General features: G+C 37.4%; 2 protein-coding genes across 2 annotated transcripts; both read left to right on the top strand.

Annotated features, from left to right (window-relative positions):
* Nucleotides 1-796: 796 nt before the first annotated feature.
* Nucleotides 797-7,394, top strand: LOC136821392 (uncharacterized). Its single transcript, XM_067077629.1, has 2 exons — nucleotides 797-1,091; nucleotides 1,200-7,394. The coding sequence occupies exon 2, from the start codon at nucleotides 1,272-1,274 to the stop codon at nucleotides 7,392-7,394; it is 6,123 nt and encodes a 2,040-aa protein (XP_066933730.1). The 5' UTR covers nucleotides 797-1,091; nucleotides 1,200-1,271.
* A 2,374-nt stretch (nucleotides 7,395-9,768) lies between these two features.
* LOC136821419 (uncharacterized) lies at nucleotides 9,769-23,041 on the top strand. The gene is made up of 4 exons (XM_067077655.1): nucleotides 9,769-9,938; nucleotides 20,872-21,225; nucleotides 21,528-21,710; nucleotides 22,161-23,041. The coding sequence occupies exons 1-4, from the start codon at nucleotides 9,887-9,889 to the stop codon at nucleotides 22,322-22,324; spliced, it is 753 nt and encodes a 250-aa protein (XP_066933756.1). The 5' UTR covers nucleotides 9,769-9,886; the 3' UTR covers nucleotides 22,325-23,041.
* The last annotated feature ends 215 nt before the right edge of the window (nucleotides 23,042-23,256 follow it).

The raw sequence follows: 23,256 nt of genomic DNA, 5'->3' as shown, positions 1-23,256 counted from the left end.
TAAAAGGCTTAGGAAGTTGATTTTCACAATTCCTTATTGAGAAGAGTTAATCTGATAGAGCTTGAAGAGTAGGTCTACAAAATGGGTCCATTTGTCTAATTTGGTCAAACCAACCCCAAGAATGGCAAATACATTTTAATGCAGTTTAATGCTAACATCAGCATCTTTTGGAAAAATTATAACTGAGAAATACTTTCAGTAGATGACGCTATTGCTTACAGGTTGGTTAGGTAGATCTTGAGATACTGCTCATTAATTATTTTGGATTTTAGGAAGGACATTTATTTGAGGGGGCGGTTAGGAAGGGGGCATTTAATAAATAATCTGTAGCCAAGGTCTTTCTTTGCATTTTTGTTTTATTTCATCTTAGAGTTGTAAAAATGGAGCAAAATTAGTTTGAAAACTGAAAAAAATACGATTTTTCTCCATATAATTATAATAAGTGAGTTCTGAAATTTTCACTGAATGTTTGTTTTATTGCTTGTATTATTTGATAAAGGAAAAATCATGCCTTAAACAAATATGGTCTGAAAAATTGCATGGATTAGGTTAATTTCTAATAAGAAAATATTGTTGTTCTCTATCTTGTAACAGAATTTCAGTTGAATTTCGATTTTTTATTTTATCAGTGTTGGTTGGCACCTTCCCCTCCTTTTATCGCTAAAAAGAGGCTAAAAGTTAGAGTCAGACTTTGGATCCTTTTATTATTTCTAAAAAAGTTTTAAAGGCCAGGAATCAAGTCTTTTTAATGAAGAAAAACAAAGTTAGAATGTTCTACTTTATTAGTCTTTGTAAATGCCATTATTTATTATAATTATAGGGTAATTATATATACACGCATTCCCATTTGCTTGTCCTTGTTTTGTTGCGTCCGTCCCTTGGGACTTTCTCTTCTCTCGCTTTTGCATTTTCTGTGGTTGTTTTTGTTGCCTTTTTCTGTTAGTTGAACTTTGATGAGAGAAGAGCGAGGTACAAATTTTACATAGACAAATCAGAGTGAATGAAAACTGATTTGAGATTGAGAACCAGATAACCGAAATATAGAAGACATTTTTATACCGCACCAGAGCTCATGGGATTATACGTGTTTAGTAAGTATATTTACTCATTGACTTGTACATATATTTTGCCCTTTTTAACTTTGTGGAACTTAGTAAAATTACCTTTGTGACTTAGTAGAATTTTCCCTTATATTTTAGCGAATATCACGAACATTCAGTAAATCTTCACGTCCTGTCTCTGCCTGCGGTAACAGTAAACACGTCCCGAAAATGTCCACCAGAGAAGGTTTGAGGAATAACCCAGTACCCACTCCTGTAGGAAGAGAATACCAGTTACACAATGTTAGAAAGAATCGCGAGTCCCTGGTCAAAACCATGGAAGAAAGAATTGGAATCCTTGACGAATTAATGGAAAACATCACGAACTACCACACTGTCAAGTCAGAGCTATCGAGTCTAGATCACGATTTACAAGAGTTCCACAATTTTTGTGCGAGAATCAAAACCTTAAACGAAAGCGAAAACGTCCATGATGATGAACTATTTGTTGATACATTTGACGGAAAGGTGTTCGACACAAAGACAAACGTGTTGAAGTGGATCAGACGATACGAGGAAAGCGTTCAGCCAAAGAAAAGGACAAGTCAAGAAGGGAGCCATCGTTCTAGCCGTTCAAACCGTTCGAGTAGCTCTAGTCGAAGATCCAGTGGTAGTGGCGGCAGTCGTAAATCCGTCAAAGATGCATACATGCAAGAAGCAGCGAAAATGGCAGCTCTACAAGCCGAAATATCGTTCAAATCGAAACTGACAGAGTTAGAATCTCAACGAAAAATCGCATCCCAACAAGCAAGGCTCAACGTATACGGGCAGTTCTTAAAATCAGAAGAAAGCGAATTTCGTGTAGTAAATCACTTATCAGCATCAACGTCACCAAACACGTCACTCGATACGTCGCAAGTCATGACGTCAACAAAACCATCCCTTCACCCATCTCCAGTCATGGCGTCATCTAATCCACCTTTCCATTCAACAAACTTTCTGACGTCATCGAATCCTACACCAGACACAACTTCATCGATTCCCATATCAAACTCTTCGCAAAGGATGAAGCAACCAAACGAGCTCCATTCCCTACTTGTCACAACTTCACTGAATCCTTCACCTACTGCTCCATCTTCAGTGCCGAACCAGCTACAGTCGAACATATCACTGCAACCAATTACAACTATATCACCTACCTCGACAACGCCAACATTTTTCCCGAGATCGACAATAACTTCACCGTATCTGTCAACAGATCATCAGCTACCACGAACACAGCTACAACCCTCCGATTCGTATACACCATTCCAGCCCGTGATGACTCCGGCCGAAACACCCGCATCTCAACAAACCGTACAATCCTCGCCACAATCGACAATAAGTTCAGTGTCACCAACACAATCTACACTTGCCAGCACAATATCCAGCCTTTTGAGAATGCAAAGTGCCCCTGAGCTGACCATCGATACCTTCTACGGTGATCCAATGGAGTTCGAGTACTTTATGTCTACCTTCGAGGAAGTCATTGAAACAAAGATCGACGAAGACAGAAGGCGTCTGGCCAGTCTTATCCAATTCACTGGGGGCGAAGCAAAGGACCTCATCAAAGGATGCAGCCTTCTTCGTCCAACAGAAGGATACCAGTCTGCAAAGACCTTGTTACGAAAAAGATATGGTGACCCATACAGAATACTGGCGTCGTATCGTAAAGAAGTACAAGAACTAACACCAATCAAGAACGCTGACGCTGCATCACTCCGAACTCTCTACTCTTTCCTGGTTAAAAGCAAGTTTATCATCGGCAACAAGTTCGACACCCCCGACAACATTTGTCTTGTACTGACAAAACTTCCTATCAGTATGAGGGACCGCTGGAATCGCTACGTATATCAAATTCGAACTTCCTTCCATCGTGAACCAAAATTCGACGACTTAATCGACTTCGTAGATAAAGAGACTGTGTTGGCCAACGATCCATTGTATTCAAGGGAAGCGATGCACGGCGATACTGACAACAATGCATCAAACCGTAAAACTGTAAGAACCTTTAATACTGATTTCTCAAAATGTCCATTTTGTGAAGAGGGTCACGATCTAGACAATTGTCCAGAGTTTAAGAAAGTAGACTGTAAAGAGAAAGGGAAATGGGCATTGAAGAGTGGTCGTTGTTTTTCATGCCTTAAACGAGGGCACTTGGCTAAAGAGTGTAAAGCGCCAAGAAAATGTGAAGAGTGTGGTGGCAAGCATCCAACATCATTTCATGGCTATAGAAAGGGTCTTTTCAAAACGGAAGCTACTAGTCCTGAAAAGCCATCAGAATCTTTAGAAATTCACGTAATTAGAAACAATGACTTTGTTAGTATGTGCATCGTACCAGTTTTTATCAAATTAAATCAGAATCGTGTGTTAACCTATGCTCTGCTTGATAATTGTAGTCAGGGAACATTCATCGATAACGACTTGTTGTCACAACTTGGATCCAATTTCCCAAAGACCACATTGAATATAAAAACTCTAAACGGAGAAGAAGTCACCAGTGCTAAAGTAGTTGAAGGTCTTCAAGTATGTGGTGTGGATCAACCAGAAAAATGGATAAACCTCCCAAAGACCTACAGTCGAAAGGATTTTTCGGTGAGCGACAAACGACAACCAATCACCAAAGAGCTGCTCCAACGATGGCCACACCTCCATCCTTTAAAGACCAAACTGTCCGAGACTGGCGACAATCATCCAATGAAGGTTGGCATCCTAATTGGTGCAAACTGCCCCAAAGCAATTCAGCCCACGAACGTAATCCCAAGTCCAGTTGAGAGAGGACCCTATGCCTTCGAGACAAACCTAGGGTGGTGCATAGCAGGTCCACTTGACAACACCAAACCAAACATCACGTCATGTTATCGTATCAACTTCGACTTGAAATCAGAACGAAAACCAACCCATAGATTCGTGAAACAAGAGCAGGTGGCTGACCATTCGATCGAAAAAATGATTGGATCAGTCTATGGTGAAGAGCAAACAGTCAACGACAAATCATTAGGTGACGAGTTCTCCCAAGACGACGTCAAGTTCCTGAGCATCATGAACACCAACTGTCAAAAGGTAAGTGGACATTACGTTCTTCCCTTACCTTTTCGCAATGATAAAGTCAATTTGCCTAACAACAAATCACTTGCTTTGAAGAGGCTTAATCTATTAAAGAAGAAATTTTCTCGAGATCATACATTTTGTAACGACTATGTGAACTTTATCAATAACATGCTTAGTAAAGGTTATGCTCAGAAGGTACAGTCGTCGTATCCAGATGACGAACAATGGTTCATCCCTCATCATGGCGTCTATCACCCAAGAAAGAAAAAGATTCGCGTTGTCTTCGATTGCAGCTCGAAGTTCCACGACAAATCCCTAAACGACGAGCTCATTCAAGGACCAGACTTAACCAACCAACTTCTTGGCGTTCTCACCAGATTTCGCCAACACACTATTGCAACTATGGCCGACATCGAAAGTATGTTTTACCAAGTTCAAGTCCCAGAGAATCAACGCCGTTACCTTCAGTTCCTTTGGTGGGAGGATGGAGATTCTCGAAACGTTGTCCAAGAATACGAGATGTGCGTCCATACATTTGGTAGCACTTCATCACCCAGTTGTGCTAACTTCGCTTTAAGAAAGGCAGCTTCCGAAGGCGAATCAAAGTATGGTCAAGAAGCGTCCGACACCCTCAGAAAAAGCTTCTACGTCGACGACATGCTAAAATCAACAGAAGAACCCTCGGAAACGATAGAGCTCGTTCAGAACGTGCGTTCAATGTGTCAAGATGGTGGTTTCAACTTAACAAAAGTCATCAGCAACTCACGAGACGTCATCGAAGCCATCCCTGAAAACCACCGCGTCAAAGAACTTCAAGAATGCTTAGATGTCCTACCAAACGACCATGCACTTGGTGTTCAATGGAACATCTCTGAAGATACTCTTAGCCTCCGAACGAAGACCTTCGACATACCATCAACCAAGCGTGGTTTGCTCTCCATTATCCACCAAGTCTATGATCCCTTAGGAATGGCTGCTCCATTCCTCCTCGAAAGCAAAAGGCTACTCCAAAGTCTTTGTTCCGAAAACTTCGGTTGGGATGAAGACTTCGCAAACGAACTGCAACAAAGAGTAAGTAAAGCAACAGAAACGATTCTGTCGCTCCAAACCATCAACATTCCAAGATGCTTTCACCCAGTAGGCTTCCTTGTAGAAGAAGCTAGCTTGCACCACTTTTCAGATGCTTCTGAAACTGGACATGGATATTGCACCTTCATTCGCCTGTTAGATCCAGATGGCAATATCCACTGCTCCTTCGTTCATGGACGGTCAAGAGTGAATCCGATCAAGAAAACGATCACAATGCCACGTCTCGAGCTTATGGCCGCTGCTCTTTCCGCAAAACTGGGTAGCAAACTGTCCACAGAGCTCGAGATTCCCATTCAACGTGAAGTATATTGGACAGATAGCAAGGTAGTGCTGGGCTACCTGAACAATGACACCAAGAAGTTCAAGATGTTCGTTTCAAACAGAGTGACGTTCATCAAAGACCGAACGACGTCAACCAGTTGGAGATATGTAAACTCAGAAGACAATCCAGCTGACGTTGGATCAAGAGTACTACGACAAGACGACACAGAACGCATCAATATGTGGCTTAAAGGACCTCAATTCCTTTGGCAGCCACTTAGTGATGATGTCACGACAACAAAGTTCGTTGTCAATGACGACGATCCTGAGATCGTCAAGAGTAGTGATACTCTGACTTGTGCAGCTACAGCAGCTGTAGAAACTAACGTTCTCTTATCAGTCATAGGTAGAATGTCGTCTTGGATTAAAATCATTCGTGTTACAGCATTCGTCTTACGCTACATCAACAACTTCTGCAAGAAATCAAAGACGCACTCCATGGTTCTGAGAGGTCAACAGCCAACGATGCAACCCCTAACAGTCGAAGAGTTAAAGTTTGCCCAAGTGACGATCTTCCAGGAAGTTCAACGATCATACTTCGCCAACACAGTACAACGCCTCAAGAACGACGAAAAGATCAAACTGAACGATAATCTCGTCAAGCTCAACCCATTCATCCACAAAGACGGTCTTCTTCGAGTTGGTGGCCGACTTCAACGTTCCAACATGGACTTCGAAATCAAACATCCCATAATCCTTCCAAAGGACAGTGTCATCACAAAGCCTTTGGTACGTTTCCATCACAACAACACATTTCACTCAGGACGAGGTATGACGATCAATGAGATTCGCACCAATGGCCTGTGGATCATCAATATCAATTCAATGGTTCGACACGTCATCCATCAATGCGTCGTGTGCAGGCACCTACGAGGGGCTACAATTCAGCAAAGAATGAGCGATCTTCCAATCGACAGAATCGAAGCCGCTCCACCGTTTACCTACACTGGCCTCGACGTCTTTGGTCCATTCTACATAAAGGTGAGAAGATCACTAGTCAAACGTTACTGCGTTCTATTCACCTGTCTTGCATCTCGAGCTGTTCATATCGAAGGAATCCACAGCATGGAAACCGATTCATTTATCTTATCTCTCCGACGATTAGTCGCTCGACGGGGAAATATTAGAATGATAAGATCCGACAATGGGACTAATTTTGTCGGCGCTGATAAACAGCTTTACAGAGAATTTATGAATATGGATCACTCAAAAATTGCCGATTTTCTATCAAAACACAACGGTGACTGGGTCGTCTGGAAGAGAAATCCACCTAGTTCCAGCAACTATGGAGGAGTTTGGGAACGACAAATCCGGACAGCCCGAAATATCTTGTCCGGAATGTTGATCAAACATGGCGAAATTCTTCATGAAGAATCGTTCCACACACTCATCACCGAGGTCGAAAACGTAATCAACTCAAGACCATTAAGCGTCGAATGCTTAAACGATTCAACCAGCCTCACTCCAATATCGCCAATGACTCTACTAACTCACAAATCGAAAGTTGTATACCCCCTTCCTGGTTCATTTAGTGATGTCGATTTATATTGTCGTAAATATTGGCGTCGTGTCCAGCATCTTGTTAATGAGTTTTGGGAGCGCTGGCGTAAGGAATACTTAAATTCTTTACAAGAACGAAGTAAATGGCATAAGGAACTGAAAGATGCCATTAGTATTAATGATGTTGTTTTGCTAAAGGATGAGAAACCTAGAAATGAATGGTGTTTAGCGAAAGTAACAAAGCTCATCCCTGGGACTGGGCTCACGAGAACTGTCGAAATTGAACTGGCAAACAAGTCAAAATTACTTAGACCTTTGAACAAAATAGTTTTACTACAAAAATATAGTACTTAATGAAAATCAAAAATTATTAAAAATTTATTTAGGAATTTATTTATGTTTTGAAGGTTACAAAAATTAAAAATTTTGTGAGGGGCTATGTAAATGCCATTATTTATTATAATTATAGGGTAATTATATATACACGCATTCCCATTTGCTTGTCCTTGTTTTGTTGCGTCCGTCCCTTGGGACTTTCTCTTCTCTCGCTTTTGCATTTTCTGTGGTTGTTTTTGTTGCCTTTTTCTGTTAGTTGAACTTTGATGAGAGAAGAGCGAGGTACAAATTTTACATAGACAAATCAGAGTGAATGAAAACTGATTTGAGATTGAGAACCAGATAACCGAAATATAGAAGACATTTTTATACCGCACCAGAGCTCATGGGATTATACGTGTTTAGTAAGTATATTTACTCATTGACTTGTACATATATTTTGCCCTTTTTAACTTTGTGGAACTTAGTAAAATTACCTTTGTGACTTAGTAGAATTTTCCCTTATATTTTAGCGAATATCACGAACATTCAGTAAATCTTCACGTCCTGTCTCTGCCTGCGGTAACAGTCTTTGAATTTAGAAGTTCTAAACTCAGTGTCCTTAAAAAGTAAAGGAACAATGGATATTCTGGATATTAAAAGAAATCAAAAACACTTATGTTATTATATCATGATAAAAACCCATTCTTCTTCGAAAATACAAGAAATAAATTTTCTCCAAATACAAAGATATTTTCCTTTATAAAATACAGGAATTGATAGTTTCTGTTAAATAAAAACAGAAATTTTTAAATCTTGGGGATCAGCCAAACTCAAAATTAAGTTAGCAGGTTTCATGAGCTTTCCTGTGGTATATATATGAAATGAAGACTTCCCAGTTTGGCGAACATGAAGAAATAGAGAAAAAAATAAAAATTTGTCCCTTGGAAAATATCTAGATTGTTTTATTTTGTTCAATTACAAACACCGTAAATCACCGATTAAGCGCCCGAGCGCTTATTTAATTTTTCAAGCGGGGCGCTTATTTTTCTATTTCAGAAATTCGTATATCAGCAAATTCGGAATCTGCTTAAACTTAACTTCAAAAAAGGATGAATAAAAGAAAAATCCAATTGACAATTTCTATCATTTTATTCTTAATCGTTCCAATCGTTTCAATTTTTTCGACTGTTAATCATCTGAAGAGAAATTCTTATCCCGGAAATTAGCCTAGCTTATTCAAAGGGGGGCGCTTATTCGAGCGGGGCGCTTATAAAATTATTTTAACTAAATGGGGGGCGCTTATTCGAGCGGGGCGCTAATTCAAGCGGGGCGCTTAATCGGTGATTTACGGCACTCCTGGAAGCGCCAAATGTTATGTTATCCTTATCCAATTGCTGTGATATAAATTGTTTTATTTTGTCCAATCAAAAAATTGCCATGCGATTGTTTAAAAAGAAGTACTGTCAACTGCTCCAACTTGGGACTATCTGACGCAACATGGGATGGGCATTCCACCACCATTTCACCGAACCTCCAAAGTCATTTGATTTGAGTTTAATGAACCGCGTATTAAAAAATACACGATTTCTCTTTCGCACCGAGTAGGCTTTTAAATCAAAATATGAAAAAAATCCACAGTGGAACACGCGCGAGTGTCTATGGAACGAAGAAGTGGCAAAACGATTGCCGCAAAACGATGGAGCGTTTGGCCACGATTGATAAACTTTGTGGAGTTATCAAAACAAATTTGTTGTCAAAGAGATTTAACAGTAAGTGAAAATACAGGCCAGATATCAACAAGTCCCATGTTGCAACCACTCGTCCCAAGTTGGAGCAGTTGACGGTATTCAATCAAATGAAGGTAAAGCACTTCCATCCAATCAGAAAGGATTCTTTGAAAAAATAATGCTCGCATCAAATTCCCGCTTTCGTTTGAGAACCAAGGATAAGAAAAAATTCAATCAACGATTAATACAAATAGAATTATTATGGTACCAACAGACCAAGACCAAGCCAAGTAAAACAAACTTAAACGAGCTCGTGTCTTCTTGTTTGTCTAACTAAGAGACAAGATTGTAATTTTGCAACCAATAAAAAAAGCAGCAAAACCACATACCATCATTATTTTCGATTAGACACTGGGGTTGTATAAAGTGAACTGTTGAATATTATTGTTTTGTCTCAAGATTCCACGCCACACGTATTTTCTTTTCTTCTTTTTCCAAAAAATATACAAACATGTGCTTTACGAAATTTTCCCGCGTTATTTGTCTTTATCCGCCATTTCGAAAAATGGCGAAACGGGCGTTTAATCACCAGGCCTCTGTCCGCGAAATCGAAGAGACTGGTTAATTTATGCAACTTTTAGAAGAACTTGATTGGTCGAACCGGATAGCCGGTAAATTTAGAACTTCAAAACAAATTCACCAGACTTCTTCGCACCGGATCAAAAAGCCAAGACGAACTCGCACCAGCAGTTATTTCCAGAGATTTCATTCAAATTTGTTTCTCATTTTTTTTACTTCAAGATGGATGGATTGATGGTCCAAAATACACAAGATACTCGTCCAAGTCTTTCAGGTAAATTTTTTTCATCCAGTTAGCAGAGTGTGGCACGTTTGCTGGAGATCTCGAATGCACAACTTGGAAAAAGCAGTCAAACAGTCTGTGCCACTAACTCGATTGGGAAGATTCTTCCGAAATGGGATTTGGGAAGAACTTAATTTTTTTCTGCCCGTTTGGGAAGATTCTTCCTCTTTGGGAAGTTGAAAATTGACTGAATCTTCGGCGAAGCTGTACACGTACGATGACCGGCGAAAGGTAGGTGAAAAAGCATCAAATTTTAAGGTTTTAAACTGAAAGGAAAATAAACTTTGCCGTAGAACAGTACAGTCAAGTATCAATATTTGAGGTATTACGAAAATCGCTACTTTTTGCCGTAATCGCTTTCGTTTTTAACATAAGGTCTTAGCAACGGGTACCCCGGGCATAGTTACGGGGCATTGAGAAAAAATCCTGACATAGAATTTCAAAAAAATTCACGATATCATATTCTACAATACAAAATACACCTGTTCTATGTTGGGTTTTTTTCTCGGTGTTTTGTAGGCTTAATTATCGTCATGCAAAGTAAATAAAACCCCCTGGAATTCTTTAGGTTTTGATAAGCAAAATACTATTGTTTACTTTTCAGGTATTCGTCCAATCAGAATTCACGCTCAAAAACTTTCAACCAATCAAAATTCAAACGTGACGCGGGAAATGATCCAATCAGAATCCCGAAGCTAAAGACTTACAGCCAATCAGAATTTGTTAGCGAGCGGTATTCATCCAATTGGAATCGCGTAACACGAAAGCGAAAGTGAAAATAAAGGCGGAAATATATTCTTTTTTCGACGTGATTTGCATATATTAGAACAGAAAGAAACGCCAATTTGTCAAAGATTTGTTTAAAACCACCTTATTTTTTGTTGAATATTGCCTAAATTTATCGAAAAAATATGCTTTTCAACATTAATCTTAAAATCTCTTTTATTGTTAAGTATCCCCAGGGCTCAACGCCGAAAGAAAAATAAGCGGGCGGAACCGCCCTCGTAGTTTAATCCCAGGATTGAAAAAACCTGGAGAAAACCTTTTCCGTACATATAATGTAGCTAAGGAATTTTAAAACACGGCATTTAAAGTGAAACAAGATGGCGGAGAAGTAGTGATTGGAGGTTTTTGTAATTAGACAGCATGACAAAGGTTTGGTATATTTTAGCATAACAAAGACAAACTCAGGAGGTAAGGTAAATTGCGTTTTGACTACTTTTAACTGTTTTTCTGATAAAGAATATCTTCAAACTTGACTTCACTGTAGAAATCTTGTTAAATTGTGAAAAAACTGTGTAAGCTTCCCAAACAGGAAGTTCATACCCGATTGAGTTTTCCTTATTTTCCCGCCCATATAGATTTCCTGTAAAACTAACCTTCGGCGTACACCAGTATGGATTCCACGAAATCTCGCGCCGAAGATATTTTTCTGTGCAGCAAGCGTCACGCCAAGCAAAATTTCTTTTGTACCAACATTCAATTTTTCAATAAGGGTGCAAGATGGGAAAAGAGGCGCATGCGCCAACATAATTAATAAATTGACGCAAGCGAGCGAAAGCAAATTTAGCCAAACGGAAGCTAAAAATCGATGGATTATGGAGTCATTCACGCCGAGCTGGAATTATTACTTTACGCCAACTGAAAATCAAACAATCTTTGTAAGTACCCTTACACCAATGCGCCACTGCGATCTTTCAGTTAGGAACATTTGGCGAGCTCCTGTACGCAGCCGCAATCAAAAAAATTATAACCGCACTCATAAAAAAATTACGTTTGTGTCTTTTTTTACCGTTTTTTGCCTAGAAGATATAGCAAACATAGTAATTATAAGCAGACTGTGCCTTTAATTGGCTGTAAAAAATCTTTGCGCCGGTAGAATTTCTCCAATTTTCAACAATGATAGAACACACTTATTTAAACAAAATAAACCACCGCGTTTCTTATCTTTCTACTTTTTCATCTTCAATGAAGCTCTCAAAGTCAAATAGAATTAAGCACATAAGATATTCTTATAATTGCAAAATGTTGTTTGTGCTTTCGCTACGGTCGAGTGCATGACGTAACTCGCGCGGCAACAAACTCGCCTTCTGTTGGCTGATCATATTGGGTGTTTTGGCGTTACCACCCTCGAAGCGGCGGGCGCCTTTATCATTCCGCAACTCTGTCCACCATTTTAAATGAGTTAACAATAGATCTGAAAGGGCGCCCTCATCAAGGAAGATCATTTGCTCTGGTCACCGGCTTTGGGAAGTAGTAATGTTTTCGATTGTTTTTTATGGAAAATGGTAAGAAACTTAAGTTTACAAGTATCACTTAGTTTTTGCTGGCTTATAGAATGGCAGGATCCTGGATGGTTTCCCTAACTGTCTTTAGAGTAATGTTTAAAAATCGGGGAAATTGAAACTCAATTTCTGGAAAAAGTGCTGTAAAGTCATTCAAAAGGACCCCATTCTTCGTGTGAATAAAGCCCTAGTATGTACCATTTGAACACAAAAGTTTTTTTTAAGACAGTTGTTCAAAATCGAATAATTTCGGAAATGTTTAAATTCAGCTCCCTCAATATCCCGCTACTCTCGGGTGCCTAATAAACGTACATGTACGTTTATTAATTTCAATAAATATTTTCTTCAATTTCAAGAGCCTACTTGTGTTTCTAAGGCTAAATACCCTTCTTTGAATATGGAGGTTTTATCTATTCGTCAAATGAAAGCAGAATAACCATTATTTACCCCCTAACCGAACCGGAAAAGACCCTTCAATTAGGTTTTTACGCCTCTATTTTCAACCCTGTATGTTTATTCGTTACTGTACGTTTATTAGGAACTCGAGAGTACATCCCGCGTGAGCTCCCTCAAAATCGGAATTGGAATTATTCCCGATTGGAAAGGAGTATAACTTTGAATTATATTCGCTTTTTAGTTCTTCATCAGATAAAGGAAAAATTATGTCTTTAGACATCACCAATTTTTCTTTATGACCAAGATTGAAAAATTTTGAATCCGATTAAAGATCTCCGTGCATAATCCATCGATTTTTAGCTTTCATTTGGCTAAATTTGCTTTCTCACTCTTACGCTTGCGTCAATTTATTAATCATGTTGGCGCATGCGCCTCTTTTCCCATCTTGCACCCTTATTGAAAAATTGAATGTTGGTAGAAAAGAAATTTTGCTTGGCATGAGGCTTGCTGTGCTGAAAAATATCTTTGGTGCGAGATTTCGTGGAATCCATACTGGTTTCCCGCTTCTTTCCGATCTGGAAGTCCGTTTTTTAACTTTTTTGAGTTACCCGTTTGAGTGTTAAGTTAATTTCCCTTCCAGGAAGGTTCTTCTTTTGGAAGAATTTCCCATGGATAAGTGTCGAAGCAACATATATATTCTTTAAGTACAGAAATATCTTTTAGCATTGACAATCCAATACAACATATGAGTCTAGGAAGGGCTTTAGTCATTTGTTGTTAGTTGTTAGTTATTAGTTGTTAGTTATTAGTTGTTAGTTACGTAATAAATTTACGGCACCAACATATTGAAATATAAAAATAAATAGACCTGGTTTTTCTATCTGTGTCTGAAGGTTCTAGAAGGTTAAATTTCGTCACTAATCCTCAAAACTTGTGCTATGAGCCTGGAGACTAACTAATAAAAGTAATATTGTTTGCTAATTAGTGAAAATGAATAATTAATGAGGAGTTCGAAATCTGAAGGTGTGTTTTAGTTATTTGATGTTTTAACTCCAAATCAGAAAAAGTGCGTCCAAAATTTATTTTTTATAAGAAGGTTTAAGAAAGGATGTTTTTAAGGTTTTCCACGGGAATAAAAGGAGCTTATTTTAAGCAACGATATCCTTCAAACAAGTGAAAACACCCCCGTGTCACAGACCCGCTGGGCACCCCCACCCGCTGAAAAAAAAGTCCAAAATTTTGTCCCCGGGGAGAAAAACAGGCTAAATTTGCCTCCGGGGAATCCCCACTGAAAACTTTTAATTTTTCTAGATCCCCACTAAGTAGCTCTTCAAAATTTTTATTTCCTCACCGGTCCCCACTGAAACTTGAAGATTTTGAGAAAACCCCGCTACCCGCCTATGCTCAAAAACATCAACAGAATTTATACAAAACTTTAGTTTGAAAACTTATGTTAAAAGACTGCTAACTGCTATTCTATCTTTGATTAACTCTTAACTGATAACCTTTCTCTTTAAGACTGACTGTTCATTGTCAAGCAACTTCATCCAGCCAGCCAATTTTTTTTAACATCCAATTTAGAGATTGTCTACCATATTTGTTTTGATTTTGAATACCTTAAATATATATTTTGCACGCTCGCAAGCTAAGCGAAACAAACTGACAGATTTCTTTACCTAAGTAGTACGCGCTCAGCTAGGCTAGAAAATCCCGATTTTTTGTTATGAACAGACCTGTCTAGAATGTGAGACACGAAAAACTGTTTACAGTGGTTTTTAAACATCTGTGCTCTTCATGCAGTTTTATGGAGTTTTGATGATTAAAATGGGTTGAAAATAGACTTCTGTTGACCCTGAGAATACTTTAATGGATTTTTATCGGTGTCAGTTTGATGTTTTGTAAACTGTTGTGATTATGATGAAAAGGAAGACAGAGAGAAAACAAACTTGGAAAACTTTGCAAGCAGCTGAGTCCTGAGAGGGGCATGTTTGTCTGGATTTATTTCTACCTCAAGAAAAACGAACAGTCATAAGACGAAATTTATACAAGGGAGAGAATGAATATTGTCATTGTAGAAACTCAAAAGTTATGGGAATGATTTGCTTTGAATCTTGTTGTGAGGAATTTTTGGAGGATTTTATTTTGTCCATCATGATACAGCATGACCCATGGCCTGCAAAATACAACAGCAGCAGAAGCATATGATAGGGCTATCAAGTGACCAACAAAGACAAAATTGTTGAATTGATTGCATATGATACTGAACCTGTCAAATAGTTCCGATATCAAAGAGATTGTAAACAGACTTCTCAAGACCATGAATGTGATTTTTGTTATGAATCGGTCAATAATATTGATAATTTGACGTGCTTCTTCCCAAAATCAGAGCTCAAACATCAAACGACATTTCTTGAACAATATTGGGAATGGAATGATTATATTCCTGTTCCGCTATCATCCTGACATGCATATTCATGATATTCATGACGTAATCTTTTATACGGAAGCACCCGAGATAACCCGGAACTAGTGGCAAAATAACAAAAGAGGATTATTTTGTGTGCTTCCGTATAAAAGATTACATCATGAATGTCATGAATACACAAAGTAAAGAAACCCAAGCTATGATTTAAAATAAGTACCAAGAATTCATTTGCTTGATTGAGAAATGTTTTTCATTTTTTTTGGAATTATTGTGAATTATTTTAAGTTTTGGCTGGTGTCTCTTGGAATTTTAAATGAAAGTGACATAAGGAGAAATGAATGTAGAGGCATTATATTACTGTTTTTCTAGCTTTTACATTTTATTTCATATTTAATTTTGTTGAAAAATGTCCATAAGCTTCATTAAAGCTTGATAATAGATTTTTTATTTTCAAAACAAATGAACAACTTTGACTCAAAAAAGCATCAACATAACTTTTTTTTTCTCTCACAGAGGTTTTGATATAATAGATGATACACAAAATTTCCAACAATTTTCTTGTTCATCTCTTTTGTATATTTTTATGGCTCTCCCTTTGTGAGGCTTGTGATATTTCATGTTTTTTAACCCTTTAAGTGCCGATGTCGTATATATACGACATGGGCTATATAGGAGGGCGAAGCCCTCCTGTAATGCCCAGTTTGAGTTATAAATCGTTATTTTTGGTCGAACTCGTAGGAATTAGATTGTCCTTTATGGTCAAGCAAAAAAAAATTCAAAAGTGAGTCTTTCCAGCGAAATTTTAAGCAAAAAAGTCAAAAAAATGCAAAAAATTGACAAAAATTCACTTTTTTGAGATTCTGACCGTTTTTTGACTATTTTTGGTCAACTAGTGATCCAAGAACCTCCAAATTTGGCCCTGTTTTACTTTATTCTGTCTTCTAGTGAATTGATTTGAAATTTTACCACTGGGCACCTTTTCATCAGTTCAGTCAGGTCCGCGCAGCGGGCCTGACTGCTTTAATTCCCTAACCTACCCCCCCCCCTTGGCCGCCGCCCACCACGCCCTTCCTAAATCGGGCGGCGCCGAAGGCGCCCAAAAGAAAGAAGAGACTCTAAGCTATCCAACGAGCTATATACGAGCTTCTAATTCCTTCTAGATCAAGAGATATAAGCCCTTAAAGTTTGAACTAGCGATTTTTTAAAAAAAACTTAGAAAAAAGGACCCTGGCACTCAAAGGGTTAATAGAAAATATGTACATTATTATTGTTGAGATACCTATTTATTCAAAAAGTGAATGGATTTTAAAAGAAATTGTGAGATCTTTTCTTTTTCTATCATAACTTTTTTAGCTATTATACGGTTTTTAATTTTATAAGCAACGCAGTGCTAAAGGGCCTCACAATGGCCTAAAAGCAACTTGGCCTAGGAACTGTAGACCTGAGTATGAAACATTTTTAAACTACTAGGAAACCTGTTATTTTCCTTTTCCACTCTGAAAAGACCCTGAAATCTTGCTATATTACGACCAAAAAACTGCTTTTTTACTGTCAAAAATTTGAAATTTGAGGCCATATTTAGCCAATCTAGAGGGTCCTATTTTCAAAAATTTTCTAGCCCGTCGGCCCCAACCATGGTGGCGCCTCCTTAGACACTTATGTAGCCGTTACGTCATAATACCAGAGATACACCACTCTTTTTAAATCGTAAACCCCCCTGTAAACGTTATCAAATACAATCGAATCCGAAAAAAATAAAGGGTAATATTAAATTGAGAGTCGATTGCTCGATCTTGTACCATTGAGCTAGGCTGCTCATTAGGATCATGGTATACAAAAATTATGTCCGAGATCACGAGGACGTTGATCTCATCAAATATATATGGCAACTGTCCTAGGAAAGTAGCCACTCCAATACAGCTTGTCTATTTCTTGTTATAGCTGTCATGTTAGCAAATAGTAACCTGATAACAGCTGTTCATAATTTTCTTACGTGCACGGTAAACCTCTGAAGGCACTTGAAAATTATACATCTGAGGAAAATAGTCCTCCCACGGAAAATTTTACAACAAGAATCTTGTTGTGCGTCAGAAAGTCAAAAACTGATACGGCGCCCTATTCATAAACACAATCACGCAACTTTGTTGTCATCCCTAGTCCTTTTAGACGAACGCGGTCCTTACGATTTCGAGATTGCATATTCGTCAGATTGTTATGTTTTCACCATAGTCATTATAAAAAAACACTGGTCTGGCAATGTATTGTTTTAGCTTTATTGTCGAATTTTCTTTTGTTATAAATAAAAGGCAAGTTGCGATTTGCATACTTTTTGATCACGTTACCAAATTCTCCTTTTGGGATTGGTCTAAATTTCAATCACATGATCAAAAAGTATGCAAAAGAAAGTCGATTTGCGAACACAAGCTCTAACTGTTAACAATAGAAAGAAACAAAAGCCCTCCAGACCGGGGTTTTTTATAATGACTATGTTTTCACCCATCCCTTTAGAGCTTCAGCGTGGTGGGCAGAAAACAACCACAATCTGATCTCAGGTTAGCAAATAGTTGCTATTCTACCCGTTCAAGATGAATGTTTGGAAATTTTGGCCAAATGAACTTAGGGAGGAAATGATATATAAGTAATTTTACCTTAATGAGCCTCATTGACCCGATCAAGACTGGGTGGGAGCAAAGAAAAATGTTATTATGCATTATGCATATCCATATAATTACATAAAGATTGAAATAAAATTGCTTGCTTATCACACTTACTGTACTGTTTCAACAAACTTGGAAAAAAAGAAAATTTCGAAATCCCCACTGAAATTTTTATTCTAATTCTGTGTCCCCACTGGTATTTTCTGTCTTTGAAAAATCCCCACTGGCTTTCCAAAGAAAATTTTTTATCCCCGGTGAAATTTTAAAAGCCACCGGGTCACTGAGACAGGGGTGTGTGAAAGATTGAAAGTTTTTTCGAGATGTGACCTCACATTCTATTGCTTTTGTAAACAAAGAAATAGCAAAGTTGATTTCAAGCAAATTTACAAACAAATGTTTTGATTATAAGATAGAAAACGTTCTATTTATTATAAACATTCAAAAGAGAATCAGTAAAAGTCCTTTGTTTGAGGAATGTTTTTTTATTGAATGTATTTTCATTTTTTCAAAACCTTTTTCTAATCTTGTCGCACTTGTTTTTACTGCATCAGCATCATCAGACCTTTCAATCCAAACAAAGACTTTAAGGTAGCAAACTTATAACGGGGGACAGAGCATTTTATTTTTGTGTAACATGTATTTTTCAAGGAAATAAAAAAAAATCATCAAATATTGAGTAATTACTATAATGATTACAGTTCATAACAATAAAATAAAAGATTTATCTTCCACAAAAAATAAGTTCTTTAAAAGAAACTCTTATAACTGCCTATTACAACAGACATTGTCTTACATTCTTATAAAAAACTAGATTAAATGATCCCCCTCCCGCCTGAAAATTTATGCCATAAAAACGACCTGGTTTCTATCATATATAGAAAGAATACTTCGGTCCCGTGAATTTTGGTATAGCTTAGAAAATTTGCAATATTTGACTCTCAACTCACAACTAACAACTAATAACTAAAGACTAACAATTAAAGATCTGCCGGTTCTCACAATATAATACATTATATTCTCATTTTGCATTTGTGAAAAAAAAATGATGAATTAATAATTTAAAATATTACATACGACACGCCCCCGCCCCATCTGTTAGTCTCATTTAATTTCCAATCTTGGAACTTGCAAAACACCTGTCGGCCCAATATCCACCCAATCATCTTCATCTTAAAGGAAAGAAATAGTAATTACGCAATAGTATTTTTTTACAGCTCCTTTTTTTGCATGTAAAATTCTGTGAATTGTTGTCCAGTTCTCACGAAATAATAAGCGACTTTAACTGTTTTTTTTGACTGCTCATCCTCAATGCAAAAAATGAAAAGTTTTTTATTAAGTTTCTTATTTGAAATATTGGCCCAAACCAGACGATTGCTTTTCAATTTTTGTTTGTTGGAGGGGGGGGGAGTGAAAGGAAAAAATACCTACCAACAAGGGGGTATAGGTACGCACAAGCGTACACAGGGGTACTTGATTTTTTACATTTTAGTGTATACGTATTATGTGGACGGCCCCTTATCGTTTCAATACAAGATCTTACATTTTTACAGAGATCCTCAAGCCATATGCGTGAATACGTGAATGGGCTTTTCCGGTTGCGTGAATGTTTGAAATTAGAAAAAAAATTGCATGAATGCGTGAATTGAAAAAATTTGCATGGATCCACTTCATCGAAGGAAAGCCGCTTTAAATAGATTAATAAAATCTTTAAACGACCATTTAAGTCATCACCGAGACATTTTCTTTCCATCTATCATTATAACCTTCATGCTTAGGCCAATAGACCTTTTCATAAATTACCTTACGAATTTGAAATTATTGCCATGGTGATTTAACTCCCCAGAAGAATTAATTAAAACTACTTTATTCATAAAAAAATCATTAAACGTCTCATAATCACCATGGTAATTGTTTGAAAACGAGGCAAGTGATGTTCGTGACGTAATTTATGAAAAGGTCTATATGGACTATATTAGGGCTGAATGGGTAATCACATGTCAATGTTCTATTTCTCTGACCACCAATGCGTATTCATAAACAACAAACAACAAACAACAACCACGGAGTCCACATCATCGAGTGAGGGTCCGCCAAGCCAGAATTTTTAAAAGCAACAACAAACAAACAGTTCTTCTTCAACTCAATAAGGGGAAGAATAAATTCTTCCAGGTTAGCCATATCCAAAATATATTATCTTTTTCCCATTTTAAAACATACTGAAAGTCCAAATTCATGTTGCGCTCTCTAGTACCAAGAACCAAGATCCAATCATCCAAGGAATGGTTCTCCCACCATCATAATACAGTTCATTTTTCAGCTTTGAACCTCTTTTTGCAACGAAGCAACAACTCCGTTGAGGCTGCTGTCCTGTTGATGAAACAATAAAAATTCCATCTTCTTTCTTTCTCATTCCACAGTTCAGCTGCTTTCTTCATTTCTTTTCATCAGGCTCCGTCTCTTTTCAATTTCAAAACAACAATGATTTTATTTTTCAAAGACAGAGTCAACATTCGAATTCAGAGTCAACATTCGAATTCAGAGTCAACATTCGAAAGTCTTTGCCCGAGTCAATGCAACGACTTCTTGAAAAACGAGTGTTTGAACGCTTCTTGAACGCTTCCAGCCCGCGCTGATCTCTTCTTTAAATTTCCTAATTTAAACATTAGGGAGATAATCAGAACGGAAACTCGCCCGAAGATTATCTCCGTAACTATTTAGATCTGGTATACATCCTCTACACTAAAAACCAATTATTCCAAATTTACGGAAGCGACGGATAGAAATGTATGAGAAAGTGCCGCCTGATGGATCGAAATGATGTTTTCGGTACCGTAGAAAACGCACATCAATTTTTCCTTGGCGCTCCCCTGGTATATAGAATTTAAAGGTACATGCACACGATAGCAAAACTGCTTCGCTCATGTATATTCGCTTCGCAAAAAAAAATTCTGAAAATGCCAAAAAGGTAAAATTTTGGTTCTATTTTTCAGCACTTCATTTGTCGCTATTTCATTAATTGCCCTTTTTTCACATGCCAATGAAATATACAAGCAATATCAGTTTTGCTGATGGAATTTTTTTCTTCACTGTTGGGCTCTTTTATAAATCTGGCCATCATTGTGAAAATATGACATAAAAGACTTATCCATGTTAATTTTCAGTGCGAGGAAAAGGAGCTGCACCAAGGAGAGCTTTGGCAAACATCCAAAACACACATCACACCAAATCTGTCACTTTCGAGAACGGAGCTATACAGAAGCCGGCATGTAAACCAACACAGCTGAAAAACATTCGAACATTAAATGCAACACCCTTAGCGAAACCTTTGAGGAAATTGAGTGAAAAACCATCCACGGTTAAGAAAGGTCTTTCATCGACCACACCCTTCAAGATCTTCGAAGATGGGAAAACTGAACGAAGCACAAAACAAAGAGCTTCAACTTCGACAAAAACTCGAAAGAAGATCGATATTTTTAATGATGAAATTGAGTATATGCCACCTTGTACTGATAAAGGTATTCCGTTGATTTTTATTTCTTGTCAAATTATTCTTCGCACTCATTTTTTAGCAAAAAGATTTACCCCTTTCATTTACCAAAATATGTTCACTTAGAATTTTTTCAGATCATTGATGTTAGACAAACTAGTTCTCGTTAAAGGTAGTCTTTCCTAGGGGGCTTTATTATACGTTTTGTCTGACTAGTTTTGATTGATTGCTAAATTTCAGTATATTTACATTTTACGTTCTTTTGAAACATATGTATCCGCGAATTATTCTTTCTTAGATATAATTTATCCTTTATTGTTTCGCTTTTAGAAGTTGAAGTGAAGATGCCATCTTACCTCCAAAAAGCATGCCTTCACAAACCAATCTACAACATCTCTACACCTTCGTTTGGTATATTAGATGATCAGATTCTTAAAGATCTGGCTGAAAAATCTCTGAAGGAAGTCAATGAAAGCAAACAAAAAGAATTTGAACGTCTACCGACTTGCTTGGGTAAGGGATTTTTTTGAAAAACTATTTATAATTTGGACATTTTTCATCCAAGAAAATTTGATTTGTTACCGTCAGTTGAATACATACTCTTGTATGCTTAATTGTAAGGGGGTGGAGTAAGCAGGGGGTGGGTACTCCAGATAAAAATCAACAAAATATGGGGTCATAAACAAGTGCTATTGACCTGATTTTTCTAAAAATCCCTAGGAGAGTGAAGGTTTTTGGCCACACAAAAGCACTGTATCACTTGACAGTGAATTTATATTTCTTTTTGGTGATGGAGGATTTTCAAAATCTAGGACAGTTTAAGCGTTTTCCTTTTCCTTCTCCTTCATTTTGCATTTTTTACGAAATTTATTATTATATATTCAACTTAGAAATATCTTTTCAACAAGCTTTGAATTGAAATTGTAATTAGTTTTATTTCATTCATTCATTCATTCATTTCAGACACAGACGAGAATTTGGACGATTTCATACAAGGCAGCTTCGCCAAGTTGAGCGTCATCCCTGACGAAGAACTGTTTGCACAATTAGAAAATGACGACAGCTTCTCTCTGGAAACGCTCGATCGAGAAATCCAACAGGCTGGACTGGATCCACCCAACTGGTAATCCGGATTGAGGCTAGTTTGTAAACATTCATCGGATCAAACTAGCCTGGATTGTATTTGTACATAACATTTGTAAGTAGATCGATTTTATTTGTGTTATGAAGTCAGAAATATTTTTAGCATATTATGTTCTATTTAAAAAAGCTTTGGCAAATAATCTTGTGGAATTCATTGACCTTTTTTTATCAGAATTAATCATGAAGAACCAGGATAGTCGTGTACTATTCAAGACCTCTGGAAAACGAATCCTTAAAAAGTTGCAGCTAAGAAAATTTCATATTACATGAAATTGTGAATCAGATTGGTTTCATACCCTTATGAGCCTTTACATAAAAACAGCTTGAGAGTGGGGTGGGCTACTAGGGTCGAATCACAGGGTGAAATCTTAGGGATTTTAGGGATTTTTACATGCAAGCACTTTTCCCTACCATCGTTCTCCTCCAGAAATTGAGTTTGGTTGAAATTGTACCACGAAAAAGTGCTTGGAAAATGCCCCTCAAGTCCTTACATTGTCGGACTCTCTCATCTGGCCTCATAAGACCCTAGTAAACTTCTCTTAACCCTGTTTCACGTTGGGATAAAAAGCGTATACACTTTTATAAATGTATTTACTTTTAACTCTACTACTTTTATTTATTGATAGAATAAGCAATGTATAAAATAATATGCTCTTTAGGAGATTTATAATTTCATGAAATATATATTTTATAGATTTGAATTGAATTTGGTGCAGCTTTTTAACTTACTCCTAACCTCGACCTTGATGGTTTTCACAAAACTTTTGATATGTGAGTGTGAATTGAACTGTTCTTTCTACATGTCTCCTATTATCTATATTCATGCCTCAGAGTCTTCAAAAGTTGAAAGTGATAATTTTTGTTAATTGGTCACAGTATTTAGAGTTAATTCTACCTCGTGTTTACTTTCCCTGGA

Source organism: Clytia hemisphaerica, unplaced genomic scaffold (assembly GCF_902728285.1).
Source record: "Clytia hemisphaerica strain Z4C2 unplaced genomic scaffold, Clytia hemisphaerica genome assembly, whole genome shotgun sequence".
Taxonomy (NCBI): domain Eukaryota; kingdom Metazoa; phylum Cnidaria; class Hydrozoa; order Leptothecata; family Clytiidae; genus Clytia; species Clytia hemisphaerica.
This window is presented reverse-complemented; position numbering and strand designations above follow the sequence as displayed.